The sequence below is a fragment of the Homarus americanus genome, unplaced genomic scaffold, assembly GCF_018991925.1.
Source record: "Homarus americanus isolate GMGI-L3 unplaced genomic scaffold, GMGI_Hamer_2.0 scaffold32929, whole genome shotgun sequence".
NCBI lineage: Eukaryota > Metazoa > Arthropoda > Malacostraca > Decapoda > Nephropidae > Homarus > Homarus americanus.
In genome coordinates, this window is record NW_024737097.1 from 3613101 (window position 1) to 3636549 (window position 23449).

General features: G+C 39.0%; 1 protein-coding gene across 1 annotated transcript in view; it reads left to right on the plus strand.

Annotated features, from left to right (window-relative positions):
- The window catches only part of LOC121873162, a 433416-nt gene that overhangs the window by 139032 nt on the left and 270935 nt on the right, over positions 1–23449 (plus strand). Inside the window, exon 7 of the mRNA XM_042376488.1 lies at positions 17976–18079. Within this exon, the coding sequence (XP_042232422.1) occupies positions 17976–18079 (104 nt within the window). The remainder of the gene's footprint in view (positions 1–17975; positions 18080–23449) is intronic.

Genomic DNA, 23449 nt, shown 5'->3' on the forward strand with positions numbered 1-23449 from the left:
TCAAACATTTAGGGTTATCTGATATAATGGCTCAAACATTTAGGGTTATCTGATATAATGGCTCAAACATTTAGGGTTATCTGATATAATGATGCAAACATTTAGAATTATCTGATATAATGGCTCAAACATTTAAGGTTATCTGATATAATGGCTCAAACATTTAGGGTTATCTGATATAATGGCTCAAACATTTAGGGTTATCTGATATAATGATGCAAACATTTAGAATTATCTGATATAATGGCTCAAACATTTAGGGTTATCTGATATAATGGCTCAAACATTTAGGGTTATCAGATATAATGATGCAAACATTTAGGGTTATCTGATATAATGATGCAAACATTTAGAATTATCTGATATAATGGCTCAAACATTTAAGGTTATCTGATATAATGGCTCAAACATTTAAGGTTATCTGATATAATGATGCAAACATTTAGAATTATCTGATATAATGGCTCAAACATTTAGGGTTATCTGATATAATGGCTCAAACATTTAGGATTATCAGATATAATGGCTGAAACATTTTAGGGTTACCTGATATAATGGCTGAAACATTTAGGGTTATCAGATATAATGACTCAAACATTTAGGGTTATCAGATATAATGACTCAAACATTTAGGATTATCAGATATAATGACTCAAACATTTAGGGTTATCAGATATAATGGCTCAAACATTTAAGGTTATCTGATATAATGGCTCAAACATTTAGGGTTATCAGATATAATGACTCAAACATTTAGGGTTATCAGATATAATGACTCAAACATTTAAGGTTATCTGATATAATGACTCAAATATTTAGGGTTATCAGATATAATGGCTCAAACATTTAGGGTTATCTGATATAATGGCTCAAACATTTAGGGTTATCAGATTTAATGGCTCAAACATTTAGGGTTATCAGATATAATGGCTCAAACATTTAAGGTTATCAGATATAATGGCTCAAACATTTAAGGTTATCAGATATAATGGCTCAAACATTTAGGGTTATCTGATATAATGGCTCATACACTTGGGGTTATCAGATATAATGGCTCAAACATTTAGGGTTATCAGATATAATGACTCAAACATTTAAGGTTATCTGATATAATGGCTCAAACATTTAAGGTTATCTGATATAATGGCTCAAACATTTAGGGTTATCTGATATAATGGCTCAAACATTTAGGGTTATCAGATATAATGGCTCATACACTTGGGGTTATCAGATATAATGGCTCAAACATTTAAGGTTATCTGATATAATGGCTCAAACATTCAAGGTTATCTGATATAATGGCTCAAACATTTAAGGTTATCTGATATAATGGCTCAAACATTTAGGGTTATCTGATATAATGGCTCAAACATTTAAGTTTATCTGATATAATGGCTCAAACATTTAGGGTTATCTGATATAATGGCTCAAACATTTAGGGTTATCTGATATAATGGCTCAAACATTTAAGGTTATCTGATATAATGGCTCAAACATTTTGGGTTATCTGATATAATGGCTCAAACATTTAAGGTTATCTGATATAATGGCTCAAACATTTAGGGTTATCTGATATAATGGCTCAAACATTTAGGGTTATCAGATATAATGGCTCAAACATTTAGGGTTATGTGATATAATGGCTCAAACATTTAAGGTTATCTGATATAATGGCTCAAACATTTAGGGTTATCTGATATAATGGCTCAAACATTTAGGGTTATCAGATATAATGGCTCATACACTTGGGGTTATCAGATATAATGGCTCAAACATTTAAGGTTATCAGATATAATGACTCAAACATTTTGGGTTATCTGATATAATGGCTCAAACATTTAGGGTTATCAGATGTAATGGCTCACACATTTAGGGTTATGTGATATAATGGCTCAAACATTTAGGGTTATCAGATATAATGACTCAAACATTTAGGGTTATCAGATGTAATGGCTCACACATTTAGGGTTATCTGATATAATGGCTCAAACATTTAGGGTTATCAGATATAATGACTCAAACATTTAAGGTTATCAGATGTAATGGCTCAAACATTTAGGGTTATCTGATATAATGGCTCAAACATTTAGGGTTATCAGATATAATGACTCAAACATTTAGGGTTATCTGATATAATGGCTCAAACATTTAGGGTTATCAGATATAATGGCTCAAACATTTAGGGTTATCTGATATAATGGCTCAAACATTTTGGGTTATCTGATGTAATGGCTCAAACATTTAGGGTTATCTGATATAATGGCTCAAACATTTTGGGTTATCTGATGTAATGGCTCAAACATTTAGGGTTATCTGATATAATGGCTCAAACATTTTGGGTTATCTGATGTAATGGCTCAAACATTTAAGGTTATCAGATATAATGGCTCAAACATTTTGGGTTATCTGATATAATGGCTCAAACATTTAGGGTTATCTGATATAATGGCTCAAACATTTTGGGTTATCTGATGTAATGGCTCAAACATTTTGGGTTATCTGATGTAATGGCTCAAACATTCAGAGTTATCAGATATAATGGCTCAAACTTTTAGGGTTTTCAGATATAATGGCTCAAACATTTTGGGTTATCTGATGTAATGGCTCAAACATTTTGGGTTATCTGATGTAATGGCTCAAACATTTTGGGTTATCAGATATAATGGCTCAAACATTCAGGGTTATATGATGTAATGGCTCAAACACTGCTGGGCAATGGTGGAAAAGCAAGTGGAAAAAGCTTGTGTGGTAGATCATAGATATGCGCGCCACGACTAATCGACGTGAACTGACTGTAACCGACATACATATTCTCGTCTACAGTGAGGCGGACGGCTACATTTCATGGCCGCATGGTGACGTGCGTTAGATATTTTAGTAAATGTCTCATGATCTGAAATTTTACCAAATACTACTGTCCTGTAATGTATGCTGTTTATACAGGTTATATCGTAATATTTTTTCTTTTGTCCACATGTTAATATAAAAATGTGCTGCCCAAAACACTTGCCAACTATTATGAAATTTGTAATACAGATATACAGTATATCATAACAGGAAAACATTATGAATTATAAGTGATTCTGAGGTTTTACAGTGCGGTACTTCATTTCTTCCTCCTCTTCTTCCCCTACTGTACTCCTTTTCAATCTTACGAATTTTAATTATTTTTATTCTCCTTCCTCAGGGATAACCATCATGCTGATACTTGGGGCCAAATTCACTGTTCTTAATTATTGTGTTTACAACATTCATATACATTAGAACATCGATATAACACGGCGTACGATCCAAGAGAGGTCGCTTTAAACCGAATTCGCATTAAATCAAAGTGTTGTTTCAATGGAATAATTTAGTTTGGTACTTGAGAGAAACACAAAAAATACTAAAAAGACTGAGAGTCTACCCAGATGCACCCTAGCCCATCTCCTAGAATAAACAAAACATTGGTTTTTGCAGTATCATGTTAAAACAAACACTCATAAATCAACACAGCTAAAATTATGGGACGTGAAATGGTCTGTTTATTAGCGATCAGCTGATGCGAGAGGCTGGTTGCGCTGGCGCCACTCACCACCTGCCTGACTCACCCAGCACTCACTTTCCTCTCAACTTAGTTTTTAATTACTTTATGCTATCAAAAATAGATTTTCACTCAACTTTAGTTAGGCAATTCATCCTCTGAAAATGCAGAGCCTTACTCAACCAGCTCATCATCCACATCACTATCTTGTGGTGTGGCTGTGGACGCACCTGACACCCGGGAAATACCATTTCCACGCTGCAGTGCTTCCAGCACCATGTTTTTCTGCTAACAGTGTAATTGCTTGCCTTGATTTCTTGGCCTTTGGGGGTAGTTAATGATGTAGTAGCTGGCCTCGTGGAAAGAGTGGCGATGGTTGATGCACGTGGTAGAAGGAGATAGTGTCACACAGTATGTCCGTTCACTAGAGCGTCAGTGCGAGAACTGAGGGTGTGGGAGGGTGGCGGGCAGCCGTATAGTGTGCCCAGAGACACGTCTGGCGGTAAGCATTAGGCGCAAAATTTAAAATAGGATGTGCCAGATTGACTCACGCAAAATAGGAAAGATTCGCTTTAAATTAATATATTGTCCTTAATTGTGGGTGTTGCTTTAAATTAATAATCTGAAATTGAATCGTTTTAAATCGACGTTCTACTGTATCAGTATCAGAGCTCAAAATATATTGTATTGAATCACAATTTTCTAAAAAAATAATGGCATAATGCTATTCTAATCAAAACTTATATTGGAAAATTTAGAATACATTGTTCCACAGTTGGTGTGTGCATGTAAGAAAAAAAAAAGTGTATATGTACCCAAAATTATGAGTTGACTAATAACCATAACATAACTCACAGCTCGGCCTCACCTGCTCTGAGTGCTACTGGTTGGTGGGGGAGTCAGCGACACAGATGCAGTCTGCTGCCTCCACGAACCCATGCATAGGATCACTTCGATCACATGTACACCCATGCTCTTAGTTTTTCTTATCATATAGTTTTATATTTTCTTTATTTCTAAGCCACATTAGAGTACATTATTGTAATGATTACAACTTTTGTAGTTTCATTATGCATAACAATGGCAACATGCCATCTCCACGGATATTACCACATTTTATGGCATATAATACACACTTTTTTTTTCTGAAAAATGGTCAGAAAAATCAGCCTGCATCCCATATGTGAAGTTGCGATCTCCTGTAGGCTAATGAATCCCTCAGTTGCTGTCTCCAGTAAACTAAATTCTATGTAGCCCAAATCCAGAATTAAAAATATGTTATTGCTAACTTAAACTACCATTATGTTCAATTTTATTAAAAAAAAATTAATGTAAATATAAAAACTGGATTTATAATTACAGTAAAACCTCACTTAGGCGGACAAAATTATTTAAAAAAAAAAAGATAAAAAAAAGTAGGACATAGTTCACTAAATAGTACAGGTCCACAATCCCTTATCCAAAACCCTTGGGGCCAAATGTGTTTTGGAATTCGGAATTTTTCGGATTTCAGAACGGTAGTATGGTACATATACAGTATACAGGTACACCACCGATTATCCGGGAACTGATGGTCCAGCACCTCCTTTAGTCCGCACAAAATTATGAGGGGGCACTTAACTTCCCTCCCTCCCTCCCAGCCAGTGTGAAGGTAGTTTTAGGCTTATAGTTTTTATCTTATAATATTTAGCTTTTTTTTTATTTACGTATTTTTTTTTTTTTTTTACGGGGATTAGCCCACCCAGGCACAAGTCACTGACTCACATCGGGGCCTGGGGGGGCGAAAATGTAATAATGATAATAATTATAATAATAATTATTATTCATAATAAATGAAATTTATAAAAAAATAACAAATAAATTGAAAAAAACTAATAATAAAGAACCATAAAGAAATACAAAAATGAAAAAAATGAAAGATTAAAAGTGAGAAACAATATACTGTATATATGTTGTGTTGTCAATAGTAAGAGAAACAATTCAGACCCTGCAATTGTGTGTAAATGAGGCAGAAAGTCAGATCAGCAACTTGGGACTTGGTCACAATTTTTGTGATGCCATATGGCAGCAGGGTCTACCATTAGACAACACATTATGCTTCCAATATCTTCCCAGGCGGTAGTACCTCCCTGTTTGGTACATGTCTACTACCACCTAACCTATCCTCAAGGGATGGAGGATAGCTGAGGTGGGTCTGCTCTGGATGCTGAGGGACCTGCTGGGTAGTCAGGACATCCACATCAGTGTTTCGGTCGAACAGTGAATGGCAGTGCTCTTTCCAGAGCTGAAGGAGGCCTTTATTGTCTTTAATTATGAAGTTATCTTCGGATGAGCGCAGGGGGGCTGCGCCACGAGTGATTGGCCCATAAAATGTTTTAATGGAATTGAAAAATATGTGCATCTTGTACTGATCTACAAATTGTTATGGTCTACATGCTTTAATTTCAAACCAATTGTTCTTTAGATTGCAAAGTTCCCGCTGGGCCGCCGCTTTCTTCTTGTGGAAGGTATCAGCTTTGGTTCAAGAGATGAGGGTTGTTCTGCCAGTCAGTTAAAGTAGCACATTCATGAACGAGTACACTGATTAGAACATAAGAAAATAAGGAGTGTGCAGTAGGCTGGTTGGCCTGTGCATGGCAGCTCCTGTCGAGAGTTACAACCACTCTCTATTGTCCATGAATCTATATAGCCTCCTTTTAAAACTTTCCAGCATCCCAGCACTTGCTACAAAGTTGCTAAGCTTGTTCCACTCATCTACCACTCTTTTGTGAACCAGTTTCTTCCTATCTCCCTCCTAATCCTAAACTTATCCAACTTAAATCTGCTGCTACTTGTCCTCTCCTGCTCTGATATTATAAGAACTTTATCTATATCTCCTTTATTGATTCCTTTCACCCACTTAAATACTTTTATCATATCTCCCCGCACTCTTCGTCTTTCTAGGGAATGCAAGTTTTGTTTCTTTAATCTATCTTGCTAGGGAAGGTTTCTAAGTCCCGGAATAATTTTTGTCATTCTTCGGTGAACCTACTCCAGTAAATTGATATCCATTCTATAATAAGGGCACCTGAACTGAACAGCATAATCGAGGTGAGGCCTGACTAGCGCAAGATATAGTTGCAATATAACTTCCGCACTCTTATTACTTACGGTTCTAGATATGAAACCTAATACTCTGTTTGCCTTATTTCAAACATTAATGCACTGTTTTCTAGGCTGTAGGTCCGGGCTTACAAGTACCCCTTAGTCTCTTTCACAAATCGACTTCTCTAGGTTGATGTTGTTAAGGCTGTATACATTGACAGTATTTGTTCTTCCAATATTAAGTACGCTGCACTTGCTGGTGTTGAATTTCATTTGTCATTTTTCTGACCACTCCTGTAGTTTATTTAAATCCTCCTGTAGTGCATTTGCATCCTGCCCTGAATTAATCTGCTGCCCTATTTTGGTGTCATCCACAAACTTACTTATGTCACTGCTGATCCCAGTATCAAGATCCTTTATGTAGATTATGAACAAGAGTGGGCCCAACACTGGCCCCTGGAGAACCCCACTAGTTACACAGCCCCACTCAGATTTAAAACCATCTACGCTGACCCTCTGTGATCTATCGGTGAGCCATGATTTTATCCAATTTAAAACTTTCCCCTCGATACCATGAGCCTTAACTTTTCTCAGAAGCCTCTGATGCGGTAGTCTGTCAAAAAGTCTGTAAATAACTTCTTAATTTTCGTCCTTATCTACTACCTCATAGACTTTCCTGAAAAATGTCAGCAGATTTGTTAAACAAGATTTTCCCTTTGTAAATCCCTGTTGAGAGTCTTATATTAATTTTTTTTTCTCTAAATGTGATCGGATGTTATTTGTTATAATTGATAAAAGAAATTTCCCCACTACTGACGTCAAACTAATCAGCCGGTAATTTGACGCTGATGGTCTGTCTCCTTTTTGAATATGGGTACTACATTTGCCTGTATCCACAAGCCTAGCACAACTCCCGTGTCTAATAATTTTGTAAATAAATTTACAAGTGGTCCGCTAATCTGTTCCTTCCACTTTCAAAACTCAAAGGAAAATTTCATCTGGCCCTGGGGATTTTGTCTTCTTCAATTTATTTATCTTCTTAAGAACATCCTCTTTTCTGATAGTGATATCCTTTAGTTTCTCTTCTTCATTTCCCCTAAATATCAGTTCCACCTCTGGCATTTTCTCGTGAATTTCTTCTGTGAAAACTGATAAGAAGTAGCTGTTTAACGCTTTGCTTATTTTCTCACTATCATCGATTTTTTCCTTTCTCTCTGACTTTAAAGGCCCCACTTTGTCTTTGCCCTTTGTCTTATATATACCTGGAAAAATCCATTGGAATTTGCCTTGGATTCTCTTGCTATCCTGATTTCGTAGTCCCTCTTTGCCTTCCGTACATTTTTCTCAGCATTCCTAGATTGTTCCTTATACCTATCACTGCGATGCTCCTCCCCTCCCGTTTATTTCTTATAAATTCCTCTCTTTATTCCTATGTCATCTTTTAAGTTTTTTGGTCATCCACCTCGGCTCATTCTTATTTGACTTAATTTTTTGTATGGTATATTTTGTTCCTGTGCTTTACGTAGTATACTAGTGAATTTAGTATAGTGGACATCAACTGTTGTGTCGCTGGTTGACCTCACCCATTCCTACCAGAGACTGACCTGACTGTTCCCAGGTGACCTCACCTAAGTACCTTCTTAACCCCTCATAATTCGCCGATCGAAAGTCTGGTACTCTGACCATACAGTAAAGCCTCAAATAACGACGTTAATGTGTCCTCCAATATTGCAGTGTAAAGTGAATCGTCTTACCGCGAGTCATTAATTACCATTAAAATAAAGCAATAATAATGAGATGCATTCCCAAGTGTGACCTTTTCATATCTTTTGTGTGGATTTTTACCCTCCTTTCCCCCCAAAATAATCCAATTAATGAAAATTGCAAACTATATTCTTTAAATACTGTTTCTGAATGCACCTTATACAATATAAATGAATAATAATATGGTCACACAAGAGGAGATGGGATGCCATTGTTTTCGTTTGTGTTTATAGCCGGGAGTCCAGGATGATAGTTCTACACGAGAAAAGAAGGAAATAAGACCCTGGTTGTAGCTGTAGTAAAATTAATGTAAAAAATTAACATATATGTTTTAAGTAACATTATTTAATGTTAATAAATGGAACAATAGAAGTAGCTAACCACTAATGGCAAAAAAAAAAGAGATGGATTGGGAACGCCAACATATACGTACGTGTACATTTAAGGATACCACGTCATTTACCTTTTTAAGAATATGCACAAAAGATTCATTATTGTTTATTTCTGAATATGTATTTGATTGAATTAATCTTTATATATGCAAAATGAACAATGCAATTTATTAATAATACGTAGAATATTAAAACACGCAAGAGGAGATGAGACGGTATTGTTGTCAGTGTTTACACCCATAATTGTCAATTATCCACCTGAAACTGAAGAAAATATGACCCTGGTTGTTGTTGTAATAAAATTAATGTAAAAAATATGTATGTTTTAATTTATGTTATTTAATGTACAGTAGAAGTAACCAATGATATTAAAGAAAAAGTGAGACTGATAGTGGAACGCCAATGTATACAGTACGTGCGCACTCAAGGAAAGTCATTTATCTTAAGAATATGTACAAAAGATTCATTATTGTTTATTACTGAATATGTATTTGATTGAATTAATGTTTATATCTGTGAAATGAACAATGCAATTCATTAATAATACATAGAATATTAAAACACACAAGAGGAGACAAGACGGCATTGTTTTCGTGAGTGAAGATGGTTCTACATAAGAAACTGAAGAAAATAAGACCCTGGTTGTAGCTGTAGTGAACTTAATTTTGAAAAATTGAATACCTGTATGACATACAGGTATTTATTTTTAAATTTAAATCATACATACAGTGCATGTATGTTTTAAGTAATGTTAATAAATGGAACACTAGAAGTAGCTAACCACTAATGGTAAAGAAATAAGGCGAGACGATTGGGAACGCCAACTTATGCTCAGTAAGTGCGTACATGTGAAAACATATCGTCATTTCTCTACATATGAATATGAAAGCAACACTTATTTACTGTTCATATATGTTTTAAATAATATTTATGAATGTAAAACAAAAATTTTACTCACCAATGGTGATAAAGCCTAAAACATAAGGACAGCCAATGAATATTGTGCGAGTTTTTACTCAGCTGACGAAGTCATCAGGTTCAACTCTGGCTGAAACTGTAGGTTCATTTCTGGCTGAAGCTATAGCTTTCCATAAAGCTGTTGCTGAAACTGTTGCTGAACCTGAAGTTGATGTTGAAGCTACTTATGATGCTGAATTTGATGGTACAGCTCCTCCCCGACTTATGACGGGGTTAGGGACCCAAATCCAGGTCATAAGTCGAAATGGTCATCAGTCGAAAATGCTTAAATAATACATAGAAAATCTAAAATGGGTGTCTCTTTTTCTTCTCAGCACCACAAAACTCTCACTTTTAAGCTTGCCAGCCATTTTAAAGGGAATTACAAATGAAAATTTTGTCAGTACAAAGCACAATCACTGATGTTGAGACTCAAAAATACGTAATTTGACAAAATTTTGGTATGACTGAGGCAGGTCGTAAGTGCAGGTGGTTGTAAGTCGATTAGGTCGTAAGTCGGGGAGGAGCTGTAATTTTTTTTTTTTTTTTATAATATATATTGGGATTTAGTTACTATTTATATGAAAAAGTAATTTTATTTTATTTTTATTATATTTTGGTCATAAATACGAATGAAACAAGGACGTAAATTGAATTGGGTCCTAAATTAACTAGGGTTTTAAATATGGAAAGTTGTTGGTCGAACCGTTGTTATCGGAGGCTTTACTGTATTGTCGTTATTTTCTGTTTCCCAGTTGAGTGTAAACCCGATTTCTCTGTGATCACTGTTCCCTGGTTCTTCCGCTACTGTGATATCTCTGATAATATTTTCTTTATTTGCTAATACGAGGTCTAATATATTGTCACCTCTAGTAGGTTCTTTAATTAGTTGTTTTAAAAAATTGTCCTGTACTGCCTCTAGGAGGTCATCAGATTCATAGTCACCTACAATGCTGTCCCAGTCAATATTTCTGAAGTTGAAATCCCCCATAATGCACAGGTTGTTGCATCATGCTGCCCTACTCATTTCCTGCCATATGGGCTGAGCTGCTTCTTTCCCTAGACCTGGGGGCTTGTAAATCACTCCCATAATTAGTTTTCTTCTCCTTCCGCAATTTCTACCCATACAGACTCGGTTCCTCTTTCACCCTTTATTGAATTATTAATACAACATTTTAATATATCCGTGATGAAGAGTGTGACCCCTCCTCCCTTCCTACCTTCCCTGTCCTTGTGAAAAAGGTTGTACCCTTCTATGTGGTATTCTGATAAAAAGTTCTTGCTCGCCAGATTCATCCAAGTTTCGGTGATTGCTATGACGTCTACATTCTCAGTACATACAACTGCTCTCAGCAAGTCTATTTTATTTCTAACGCTCCTACTGTTTGTATAGTATACATTTAAACCTACCCTTCCCTGGTCCTGTTTTACCCCTTGTCCTGAGTAACCAATTTTACTCCCCAGGACCTGCTTGTTTTTTCACTCCCACTTACCCTGATCTCTCTCTACTGGCAAAATCCCCCCTTTAGAGTGACAAATTCATGCTCCAGGGATGCAGACAACGTCTTTACCCCCACGTGAGACAAGTGTCCTCCGTCACAACTGTACAGGTAGTCGTTGCCATAGAATGGTTGCCAGTTATCAATGAACGCACAACCATTGGTTGCACAATGTTTTTCCAGTCGGCAATTTATAGCAATTGCCCTTGACAGCCATTCACCGCCAACTCCTCTTCTAGGCAAGACACCACATACTGTCGGGATCCCTCCCCATCCCTAGCGCCTCCCTGTACCTCCTGAAAAGTTCCTCACTCCTAACCTTTCCTATGTCGTTGCCTCCTACACTAAGACACACTACTGGCTTGGTACCCTACCCTGACAAGACCCTATCCATCCTTTCTGCTACATGCCCTATCCCAGCCCCAGGAAAACACACCCTAGTCCTACGTTTCCTATCTCTTGCACAAAAAGTCCCATCTAAGAACCTCACCACTGGGCAGGGTCTGACCAACTGCCTCTTCTCTTCCTCACCAGCTTCCTCCAACACCTGGTAGGGGTTACTGCACTCCACACCCTAGTCAGCTTTCCTGAGTCTGACCCTAGTCCCCTTGGTGACAACCACTCTCCACCCCTGCTCCTCCTGATCCTCCTTTGCAGGTGTCCTGTTAGGCAGGACACCCACCTGAAGGAGTTCAGTCCTGAGGGCCTCGTTCTCCCCCTTTAAAGCGTCCATCTCTCTCCGCAACTACTCCAGCTGACTTAACAGAGTGGCTGGGGGGTCGTCTCTCCCTACACACCGTCCCTCTTCCCCGACAACACAACGGCCCACGGCGGCCATTTCCTATGGTCACTAACACATCACACAGGGGCTCGCCCTTTTCCAAGCTAGGTCAGGTCAGTACTGATGGGTCATTTTCATCAAACCAGTCCTAGTGTATTCCTTGATCTGGCTGAAGGTCTCTGCAGGTTTTTGTCATGACAGTGTTGAGAGTATCCCATTTGGCACTGAGATTTTGGTTGTTTCTCAGCCAATGTTGGAGCTTCTCTCTGAATGCATGAGCTACCGCTGGATCCTCCAGACTCTTCGTGTTAAATCCTCTTCTGACGGCTTGCTGCTTTCGCCATTTTGGGGCGACGTGAAGTGAGAGCTTGGCGCTGACGAGCCGATGATCAGTGTCGCAATGGTCTGAGCCACACATGGCACTGGTGATGAGGACATCTCGGCGATCTCTTCCTTTGACAGTGATGTAGTCAATGAGATGCCAGTGTTTGGATCGTGGGTGCTGCCATGAACCCTTGAACTTGTCGGCCTGCCTAAACAAGGTATTGGTGATAGTGAGGTTGTGTGCAGCACACTTGCTGAGTAGTAGGCCCTTGGGATTACACTTTTCTAGTCCATTTCTCCCTATGGTTCCCTGCCAAATGTCAGTATCTCTACCAACTCTTGCATTAAAGTCATCAAGGAGCCAAACCTTATCTTCTCTGGGAATAGAGGTTAGCACTCTGTAGAGGTCAGCTTAAAAGGCCTCCTCGATGTCATCCTCTGCATCCAGTGTTGGGGCATATGCACTGATGAAAAAGGCATGAAGTGAGTGATTCAGTGGGACTAGGAGCGTCATGAGGCGCTCGTTGATCCCAACAGGCATTTCAGTTAGCCTGTGTAGGATGCGTTGGCGGATGGCAAAGCCAACTCCATAAATACAGTTTCTCTCCGCAGCAGGCTTGCCCTTCCAGAAGGTGTAGCCAGATTCCCGTTCTGTGAGTTGACCCTCATGTGGGAGCCGGGACTCACTAACAGCTGCCATGTTGATGTTATACCTAGCCTGCACTTTTGCCACAAGGGCAGTTCTTCTTTCAGGATACTCATTTGTGCCAGTATCCAGAAGGGTCCTGACATTCCATGCAGCGACCATAATAAGTTGTATAGTTTGTTTTGTTTTGGTGTGTGATTATGATTGTGTTTTTGACCACATTAGGATGACCTTACGGGGTGCAGTTGCACAGTCAGGTTGTTTTTTTAGGCAGGCTATGTTTACGGCACCTTTTCTAGCCCCTTCCCTGTGTGGGGTGAGCAGAGTGGCTCCTCGAAAGGGCTGCTCAGTCGCACAGACAGGACCGGATTACACTGCTGCCTAGATACCAGTGCATAAACGACCATCTTTTCTGTGCCGCCGATGTGCAGAGTTGTGACTAGAGACTTCCGGCAGTCATCTCTGCCTGGCCCCATCACCATTTGTCCGTCGCCATCGGACTTTTGGGGGTATAGGGGTATTTTGTTGATCATGAGAGGTATGATGAGCTGGATGATGGGTGTGTGTGAGGCAGGAGTGCAGGCTGCAACCACACATTTTGGCTCTCCTTTTTCCTGATCCAGTGGTGCAAGTGTTGCAATGACTTGGGAGAGGGAGAGTTGCAATGGACTGCCGATATCCCAGTTTGTTGAGTTTCACCTTAGTAGCCTGTCCATTATGTATTGCCTTCGTCCACCGGTGTAGTCGTTGGGTTCCCATGGTGGTCACCTTTTCCACCTATACTGCCATTGGGGTCTTGTTGGAGCTCTGTAAACATGTCTGTCTGATGTGGGGCTCCACCGCAGAGTTTTCGTTCGGGGTTTACTCCTGTAGCCTTATACCTACCAAGGTTGTTTCGCAAGGCAGCGGGGCAGTGGTTGGTAGGCGCCAGGACATGTCCACATGGCAGTGGGCTAATTTGCCGTCCCTCTGCGGTCCACTGCTACTCCGAGAACCCCTGCTGGTCTAGCCTAAGCCCACGGGGCACCCAGTTACCATGTGTTGCCACAAGGAAGCACAGCAGTAGTCTTGAGGGTGAAAAGGCTGTGTACTGGTACGGGTAGACTTATGCAAGTTGCTTCCCTCTTTGCCACAGGGCTAGCCAGCGGCTGTAGCTGAAAGTGAGAGGGAGCAAGCTGTGCATGCACCTTAACACTAAAATCATGCTGCCACACTAGATGCATTTCACCACCCTGTGTGCAAACACACTCGCACAAAAGCAAAAAAAAAAAAACACGACAATTAAGACAGCAATTATTTGGAGTGGGGGTCTTATTGTATGACAAATTTGGTGTGTGTTACTGCATGGTAGAGAGTTAAATCTCAGTTGTTCAGGAGCACTTGGCAACACTCATTTCCATTCAATCTCTCTAATCACCCACACCTTTCTACTTTCTCACTCCATATTTTAAAATGTTATGTAACATAATGTTGAAGGGATATAACTTTGTTCATTTATACTTATCACAATCTCCCTAAAAATACTTTAGCTTTTGTCTTTATTCAAGTCATCTCCAGGTCATGAGACCCACTAATCCCCCCGCCCATGAAAGGGTGACCTGACATTCCATCAGAAGGTCAGTAATGTGAGACCATCAATCACCTTACCTTCACCTGACAATGTGACAGGTCAGGTCACTTACTTGAAACCCACTAATCCCCCACAGCTCCATGGGAGTGGAAAATACCAGTCTTTGTCAGTGTCATATAGATTTTTTATTTTTAAGTATATTTATTTAACCAAACTTTTACATAAACTATTCTGAATTATTATACAGTCAACCCTCACTTTACGCGGTCCCACATTCCGCGTTTCCACGTTTACGCGGTGCCCTGCCGGAACCCAGGATGCTCACATTCCGCGGTGCGTGTACCCCTTTACGCGGAGAGCGGCTGGCGAGCCGCGCCATTTTTGGATCCAAACCTCCTGCCATGTTGTGTAAGCTGCGCGAACATGGTGCGCACAAGGTCGCCCAGTCATCAAAACATTACCAGTTCTTCACCCGCCACCCACCACAGCCGGCCCAATTCAGTGATAGTGATAATTATGGTGAGGATATGGACTTATATGGACTTTAGGGAGTTTGACAAAGAGGCCCTGCAAGCCTCTGTGGTGGATAGTGATACAATTGATACAAGTGACACAGGTGAGGGCCAATAATCTGCCCTCTGCCTCGGAACCAACTGCCCATCCCCGTGTGCCCAGCCATCTTTTCTACTAATGTAAGTGTTAAAAAACCTAATATTATTGATATTTCTCTTAATTATTAATTGTGTGTGCATACCATCATAAAATTAAGATAATATTTTTACTACAACATAGTTGTGTGTCGTCAAAAAGTGGAGTTTGGGGATCGGCCCGGACTCCATTTCAATTAATCCCATATGTTATGTTATTCACTTTACGCGTTTCTCACTTTACGCGGGACCCTCCGGGTTACATTAACCGCGTAAAGTGAGGGTTAACTGTATATATACAGGGATCAGCCCACCCGGGCACAGGTCACTGACCCACATTGGGGCCTGGGGGCTAAAATATAATAATAATAATAATAATAATAATAATTCATAGGTCTAGGTCGTGTTTCTCACTTTTGATCTTTTTTTCATTCTTGTATTTCTTTATTATTATTATTTTATTATTACAGTATTATTGTTATTATTATCATTGTTATCATTCTTATTTTATTTTTGTGTATTTTTTATTAAAATTTTTATTTGCTATGAATAGTTATTATTATTACTGTATTATCATTATTATTATAATTATTATTACTATTACATTTTCACCCCCAGGCCCCGATGTGGGTCAGTGGCCTGTGCCCGGGTGGGCTGGTAAAAAAAAAAAAAAAAAAAAAAAAAATTGCTCCACAAAAAACTTTTGGTTTTCAGAGCTTTTCGGTTTTTGGAATTTCGGATAAAGGGTTGTCAACCTGTAGTAGACTCGCAACTTAAACGTATTTTTCTTACTCGATTTCAACTATTTACCCTGGGGGTTAGGTTACAATTTCCTATTTCAAACTCAATATTTTCAAAATGGGTCGTAAGTGCGCCAATCGCTAACCAGTGAAACGCTTCACCCCTGCCATCCCACCTCTGTCTTCAGTTGCCGTGTGGGTATTGTCAGAGTAACACCTGCCTCTCGTGTGTGTCAATTTAGTGCGCTTAAACCTCTTTCATACTCGTTCATAATGGCCAAACACAAACCAACCTTTCTTCATTTATTTTTACTCATTTACATGCACACACTCTCCAAAGGGCAAAGCTGTACTGTACATGTACTCAAATGTACTAGATAATTACTTAAAAAATTTATGTCTAGTGCAAACTATACCATGATTATATTCAAACTAATTACAGTCTTACAAGAATCCCAGCAATGTAAGTTTTATCCTCCCAGGTCAGTTCAGTAACATTTTATAAGAGAAAAACTTAGTCACTCTAAAGGACAGATAAATAAATACTACTCGACCTTCGGCGCCAACTGTCACAATACATCACCTCACCTTCCCCTCCCCCTCTCCCCCCATCTTCCCAGCCAGTTCTAGTGTATATGTACATATATATAGTGATTTAAGGGCGATTTAGGAGAGTTTTAGGAGTGTTTCTGACTTTCGCGTTTTTTGGCTTTACGCGAGCTCCTTGGAACGTAACCCTCGCGTAAGTTGCGAGTCCACTGTATACATAATTGTAATCAATTTTAACACCATAACACTGTATTCTTGGCTGATTGTTTGTGTTGGTACAGTAATGTACAGTACTACGCGACACAAATTGTATGCAAAATTATTAGCTAGTGAGGGAACAACTTTCTACAATGGCAGCAGAATATGAATTAAGGCACCAATCAGCAAGGCCACCCATGCCCCTTACTTGTGGGAACACATTGGAGGATTATGCAAACTTTTGGAACACCTGGAAAAAAGTTTTCCAAGCCTAGAACTTATTGGTTTGGAGAGATTTTCTTGGAAGTTTTCCAGAAAATATACCTGATTTTCATTCCCAGAAACTTGTTTGCAGACCTTAAATCAGGGGTTCTCGACCAGGGGGGAATTTCCCCCCTCAGGTTTTCAGGGGGGGGGGGAAACTGATACTAATATGGAAAAACTAAAGGATTTTCAGTATTATATGCATATTATTTGGAATGCACTTTTTGAGGCAGACAATCTTGGAAAGGAGGGGGGAATGACATTCTGACATATGGTGAAAGGGGTGCATGGGGCAAACAAGGTTGAGAACCACTGCCTTAAATGGACAGAGATTTCCCAGGAATTTTTCTGGCCACATTTCAAGCTAAAGGGAAGATGTCTGAACTATAATAATAATAATAATAATAATAATAATAATAATAATAATAATAAAATGAAGACTCATACTTTCATAGATGCTGGGCCTACAAGGAAAGCAGAGCTAGTCGAATCACATGAGGCAGGTGACAGACATTGGGAGATGATTCGTTAGCATCACCACTGCTACTGCTACTAGGATGAGATAGCATTTTCAAATTTACTCGGTGAATTGATAGGTTCTTCAATTTCACCCATACAATATTTTCTTCTTTTCATAACATTTCATCCGATATTGTTTATGTCAAGGGAATTCTACGGCAGCCCGGGAGAATTACTGCACAACGCATCACTTGAAACACCTGATGCTTCCTCAATAAATACAGAGATGATACTGTACTGGTGTTTTTTGGGCTGGAATCAGTGAACATCAGTGGGTAGGGAACAGTTGCCACGAGTCACATTTATTTACTCGAGAGGAAATCACATGTCAAACTTAAAAATTATGGGGAGGATATAGCCTGATTTTATAGATGATCTCCATTTCAGGGGACAAAAGAAGTGCATCATCTATAGGCTATCCCATCGTTTAAGGGTTCATGTATGGCTTGTGGTGCTGTGTGCCTATATAACTTCAGTTACTGCTGTATTTCTGGCTACAGTTGTACCTTCTGTTGCAGGTTATATGTTGGACCCAGACCCGGACACCCGGCCAGACATTCACCAGGTTGCCAGCTTGACCTTCAAGTTGGCTGGAAGAGAATGTCCCATCAGAAATGTCAATGTGAGTTCTGATTGATTTGAGTCCAGAGATATAGTGGTAGTTATGATGACTTTAGTCCAGGTTTCAAAGTTTAGCTCTAGTTATAAAAAAAAAAAAAAAAAACTCTTCTTAGCTCTTAAATGACAGGGAGCTTTTTCCTGTGACTACACTTTTTACATTGATGGGAAAAGATGAGTGTTTTAACACATGGGTGAAATTATAATTTTTTCCTAAACAAAGGACAAGATTTGCTCACTGAATACTGTGACGTAATCAGATTTTCTGTATGCCTAGCAAGACCCTTGAACAATGAGAGAAGATACTGTGTGTGTGACCAGGTGGGAGAGATCTAGATGTTTGACTTGACAATAAAATGCTAAGCTGTATTGGAAGGTATCACTAATCTGACTTCCTTATCCCCACTTTCAAATTTTCAGTCTAATGAAAATTTTAAATAAGACAGAAGCCATTTCTTATGATAAGAAATCATATAGAAGGAGGTATGAAAATGAAATGTAATATTATTTTTTGTTTTCATTTTGTAATATTGGAGACAGACTTTATGGGGCTGAATTTATGAGGAATGTGGATTTGAGTTGTGACAATGCTGTCGGTACTTGTTCATGTACAGTATACTCTCGATTTAATGGAATTCGATACAACTAACTCTCTATTTAGAGGAAGGCATTTTTTTTCCTTATTTTTTGCTTGATTTAGTAAACAAGTTCGTTAAATCGAGATTAATTCGTTAATACGTCACACCTACGGAGAGACCTTAGACACATGATACATTAATACCTACTTCAGCCTTTGACAAATGTACTAAATGTATAAAAACGATAAATAATGATACTGTATAAAGCAATTACCGGAAAATCTGAGAAAATGTTGAGAAAATCACTCCAAACCTTTCTGTTCAGGGCCTGGGGACAAGGGTTCTCAGTGTTATGAAAGATTGTGCCATGTTTAGCCACATCCTCACATGGTTGGTGTGTGGGTGGGAAGAGTGAGGTGACATGCCAAGACACTTACACAGCACACACATTAACAGCACTATTAAACTATTGTCTTATAACATTTGACTTTATAATTTATATTTTAAAACTAATTGATACATGATGGCTTTAGCACTTAGACAACTGATCAATGAATAAACCAGGGCATATGGAGACTCATTATACACCAGTGATGTCACAAAGCTTCACAACTGCTGAGCAACCACATAAATTATCACAACCTGTACTCAAATGAGCTAAGTTAATTAAAAAAAAAAATTATATCTTGTACAAACTATGGGATGTCTATACTCAAATTAATTTCCATCTTGTAAAAATTCCATCAATGCAAGTTATATTCAGCTAAGTCAAGTCGGTTACATTTTATAAGTGAAAGACTTAAACTCCCTGTCATTTATAATCCCGAGTCCCTCCTGACTCCTTAACTGATAACTACACACCACCTGGCTGTCAACACCCCACCTCCCCTCTCCCCTCCTCTCAGCCAGCAGGGTAGGCAGATGGTGGTGGTGGGATGAAGGTGATTTTAGGCTTAAAGTTTTTCTCTTTTACAATGTCACAGACTTGATTTCGCACAATATAACTTGTACTGATGGAATCCTTGCAGGATAGTGATTAATTTGAGTATAAACATTTCATAGTTTGCACAAGAGATAAAAATATTATTCCTTTAACTTTGTACATTTTGAGTACAAATTGGGTACAGTAACATGTTGCTCAAAATTGTGGCTTCTCCACAGGGAAAAGTCTGTATAACTAGCCCCAGTGGTCAGGATATTATGGCATTGAATGTTACATAGAGACTGGTAGAAACTGACCACACGTCCCTAAAAAGGCTCGTCTGCCTCTGTCATTCTAACTGGGCAAAGTATTGTTTATTTGTTATTTATTAATTTGTAAAGATAAATTACTGTAATAATTTGAGCTTATTAATACCAATACCCTTCATATACAGTAAAGTACCTTATTATTATTTTTTTTTTAACAGGAATTAGCCCACCCGGGCACAGGTCGAACGACCCACAACAGGGCCTAGGGGACAAAAAAATAAGAACAGAAAGAAATTAAAAATAGAGAAGAAAAAGGTTATACAGTGGTCCCTCTGTTAACGAAATTTCGGTTAACGAATTACCTCCCATAAGGATCTTCAATTCAGTTAACGAACAAAACTTTGATGAACGAAATCCTTACGACAAACACGTTATGTTGTGAGCATCAGCTGATGGGCTAGTCTGCCAAGTCAGTAATCTGTTCTATGTTTACATTCGTTTCCAGTGGAGTAAATATCAAGAAAGTTGTGCTCTTTAATATTTTTCCATTTTTTATATTAAAATTATTAGTCATTTTAAAATTTAGTTAACATATTGATAATATATGCAGTACAGGGAACTAGTTTTTTGTGCGCCCATCAGCTGCTTGACTCGCCCACCAGGCGTCAGTTTGGCTTTGTTTACAGTGGAGTGAACATCAATTTTGTTGGGGTCTTGAATATTTTTGCATTTTTACATTAAAATTATTGGTCATTCTGAAATTTAGTTAACATATTGATAATATATAGCACAGTGCAGTGTTGATTTAAATAAAATAATCTTGAATTACACCTAGTGAACTTAAAATTTTATTGGTGAAATGACTGCATCAAGCATGGGTCCCCTGAAAGGTGATTTCTCCTCCATCCCCACTTCCTTCTCTTCTCCCTTCTCCTCCACCCCAACTTCTAATTCCCATCATCATCATCAACCAGGAACCTTCTACATACACACCTCAAAGAAAGTGTACTTTACTGCATTTTTTTTTTTTACTTTGTAGGTACTTTTCTGTGAGCTGGAACCAATTACCCAATATCCCATTGAAACAATGGATTCGGTTAACAAACGACTCTGTGAAACGAATTGTGTTCGTTAACCGAGGGACCACTGTACTGTACAGTGGTCCCTCGGTTAACGAGCGCCTCGGTTAATGAGATTTCGGTTAACGAGATTTCGGTTAACGAGTTACCTTCCATAAGATTCTTAACTTCGGTTAACGAGCAATCCCTCGATTAACGAGTTTCTTACGAGCCAACCTGAACATGATTTCGCTTGCATTTGGCGGTCCACCAGCTGTAGTATTAGTCCGCCAATACAGTAATCGGTTCTAGAGCTTAAATTCCTTACCATTTTAGCAAATATCAAGAAGTTTATACTATTCAATAATTTTAAAAGTTTGATATTAAATTTTTTACTCATTTTAACAATTATTGAACATAATTGAAGTACAGGAAACTAGTTTTATGCGCGCCATCCAGCCTCTCAACACACCATACAGGCGTCAGTCTTTGTATCTTTTCAGTGGAGGTAACATCTTGCTTGAGCCTCTCTTCAACTGAATGCTTTTTTCTGTGTTTCCAAGCAAATTATTGGTCATTTTGAAATTTATTTTACATATTGACAATATATAATGCAGTGCAGTGTTGATTTAAAGAAAATAATCTTGAATTGCACCAAGAGAACTAAAATTTTATGGGTGAAATGGCACCATGGGGTGACTTCTCTTCCACCCCAATGCCTTCTCTTCTCCCTTCTCCACTCCCATTCTAATTCCCATCATCATCATCATCCAGGAGCCTTCTACATACACACCTCAAAGTAAGTGTACTTTTCTACCTTTTTTGTTGAATTTAGGCAATTTTCGGTGAGCTGGAACCAATTACCCAAAAACCCATTGAAACAATGGTTTCGGTTAACGAGCAACCTTCTAGAACGGATTGTGCTCGTTAACCGAGGGACCACTGTACTGTGTTAATCTACACCACGAAGGTGCTGGAAAAACAGCTTTTTAAAGTGAGACAGATTGTATAAGTATGGAAACACAGAAGAAGGCAGAGCATTTCATAGTTTGGCTGTGTGAGGAAAGAAGGATATACTATAACGGGTTATTCTAGTGTGACCGACATCCACAGAGAAACAGTGGGCACCGCGAACAAGACGAGTGTTACGAGCCCACGGCCTTGCCGGCGGTACACAGGATGCCAAATCCACCGAACATTGCCCGTTAAAGTTCCTATAAAAGAGAGAGAGTGAAGCAACATTGCGGTGAAATGAAAGGGAAGAAAGATTGTCAACTAAAGGAAGAGAGTTAAAAAGACGAAATGCCTTTGATTCCACCCTATCTAACAGTTGGACAGAAGAAGAGCCACCCCAGATATGAGAGCAGTACTCCAAGTTAGGACGAATGAATCCCTTATATACTTAAAGCAACTGCTCAGGAGTGAAGTAGCTACGGCATCTGTACAGCATTCCCAGCTTTCGGGAGGCAGCTTTAGCTATGTTAAGGATGTGTGATTTCCATGACATATTGGAGGAAATGGTGAGGCCTAACATATCTATTTCAAAATTTGGCAGAATGATAGCATCCTGAAGTGTAATTGGTGGGAGATCATCTAATTTAGAAAGTGTAATTGGTAAATACTGAGTTTTATTACTATTGAATTTAACCAAGTTTCTATCTCCCCATTCAGAGATGCTGTACAGATCTGCATTGATAGAAGTAATGATATCAGCTCTAGAAACAGATGTAATTTTAGAGTTAGGGGGAAGGGGAAAATGTGAAGAAGAGTGAAGAGTAGAATCATCGGCGTAAGAATGGATAGAATTTGTTGTAGTGTGAAGTAAATCATTGTTAAAAATAAGGGAGAGTAGGTGAATGAACAGAACCCTGTGGGACACCACTATTAGTAGAGAAAGAGCGAGAGATCAATCCCTCGACAACAACTGCCATGGATCGGTTCTCAAGGAAGCTAGACATTAGAAAACAAAGTGGGGGAGAGACACCATAAGAAGGAAGTTTAGAAAGCAAAGACTTGTGCTATACCCTGTCAAATGCTTTGGAGATGTCGAGGGCCAAGACGAAAGTTTCCCCATAATCCCTAAGAGAGGATGACCAAAGATGGGTGCAATAGGAGAGCAGATCACCAGTAGATCTCTCCTAGCAAAAGCCATACTGGTGATCCGACAAAAGAGAATGGCGTTTAAGGTGACGGAGAAAATGGGAGTTCAAGATAGTTTCAATAAATTTAGAAAGGGGTGAAGTTAGGGCAATGGGGTGATAGTTAGAGGGATTAGAATGGTCACCCTTCTTTGGGATGGGCTGAACCAAGGCATGCTTCCAAGAAGAAGGAAAAGTTTGGGTTTTGAGGCAGAGGCAAAAGAGGCGAGCAAGCACAGGGGGCCAGAGCTTCAGCACACTCCCTCAGAACACGAGGGGGTATTCTGTCCGGTCCATGCTACTTACTCACATCCAACCTGGATAACACACCAGCAACCCTCCGAGTGGAGATTATAGGAAAGTGCATAGGTTCAGTAGGAGGAGCAGGGGTAGGAGGGATAGAGTTGGA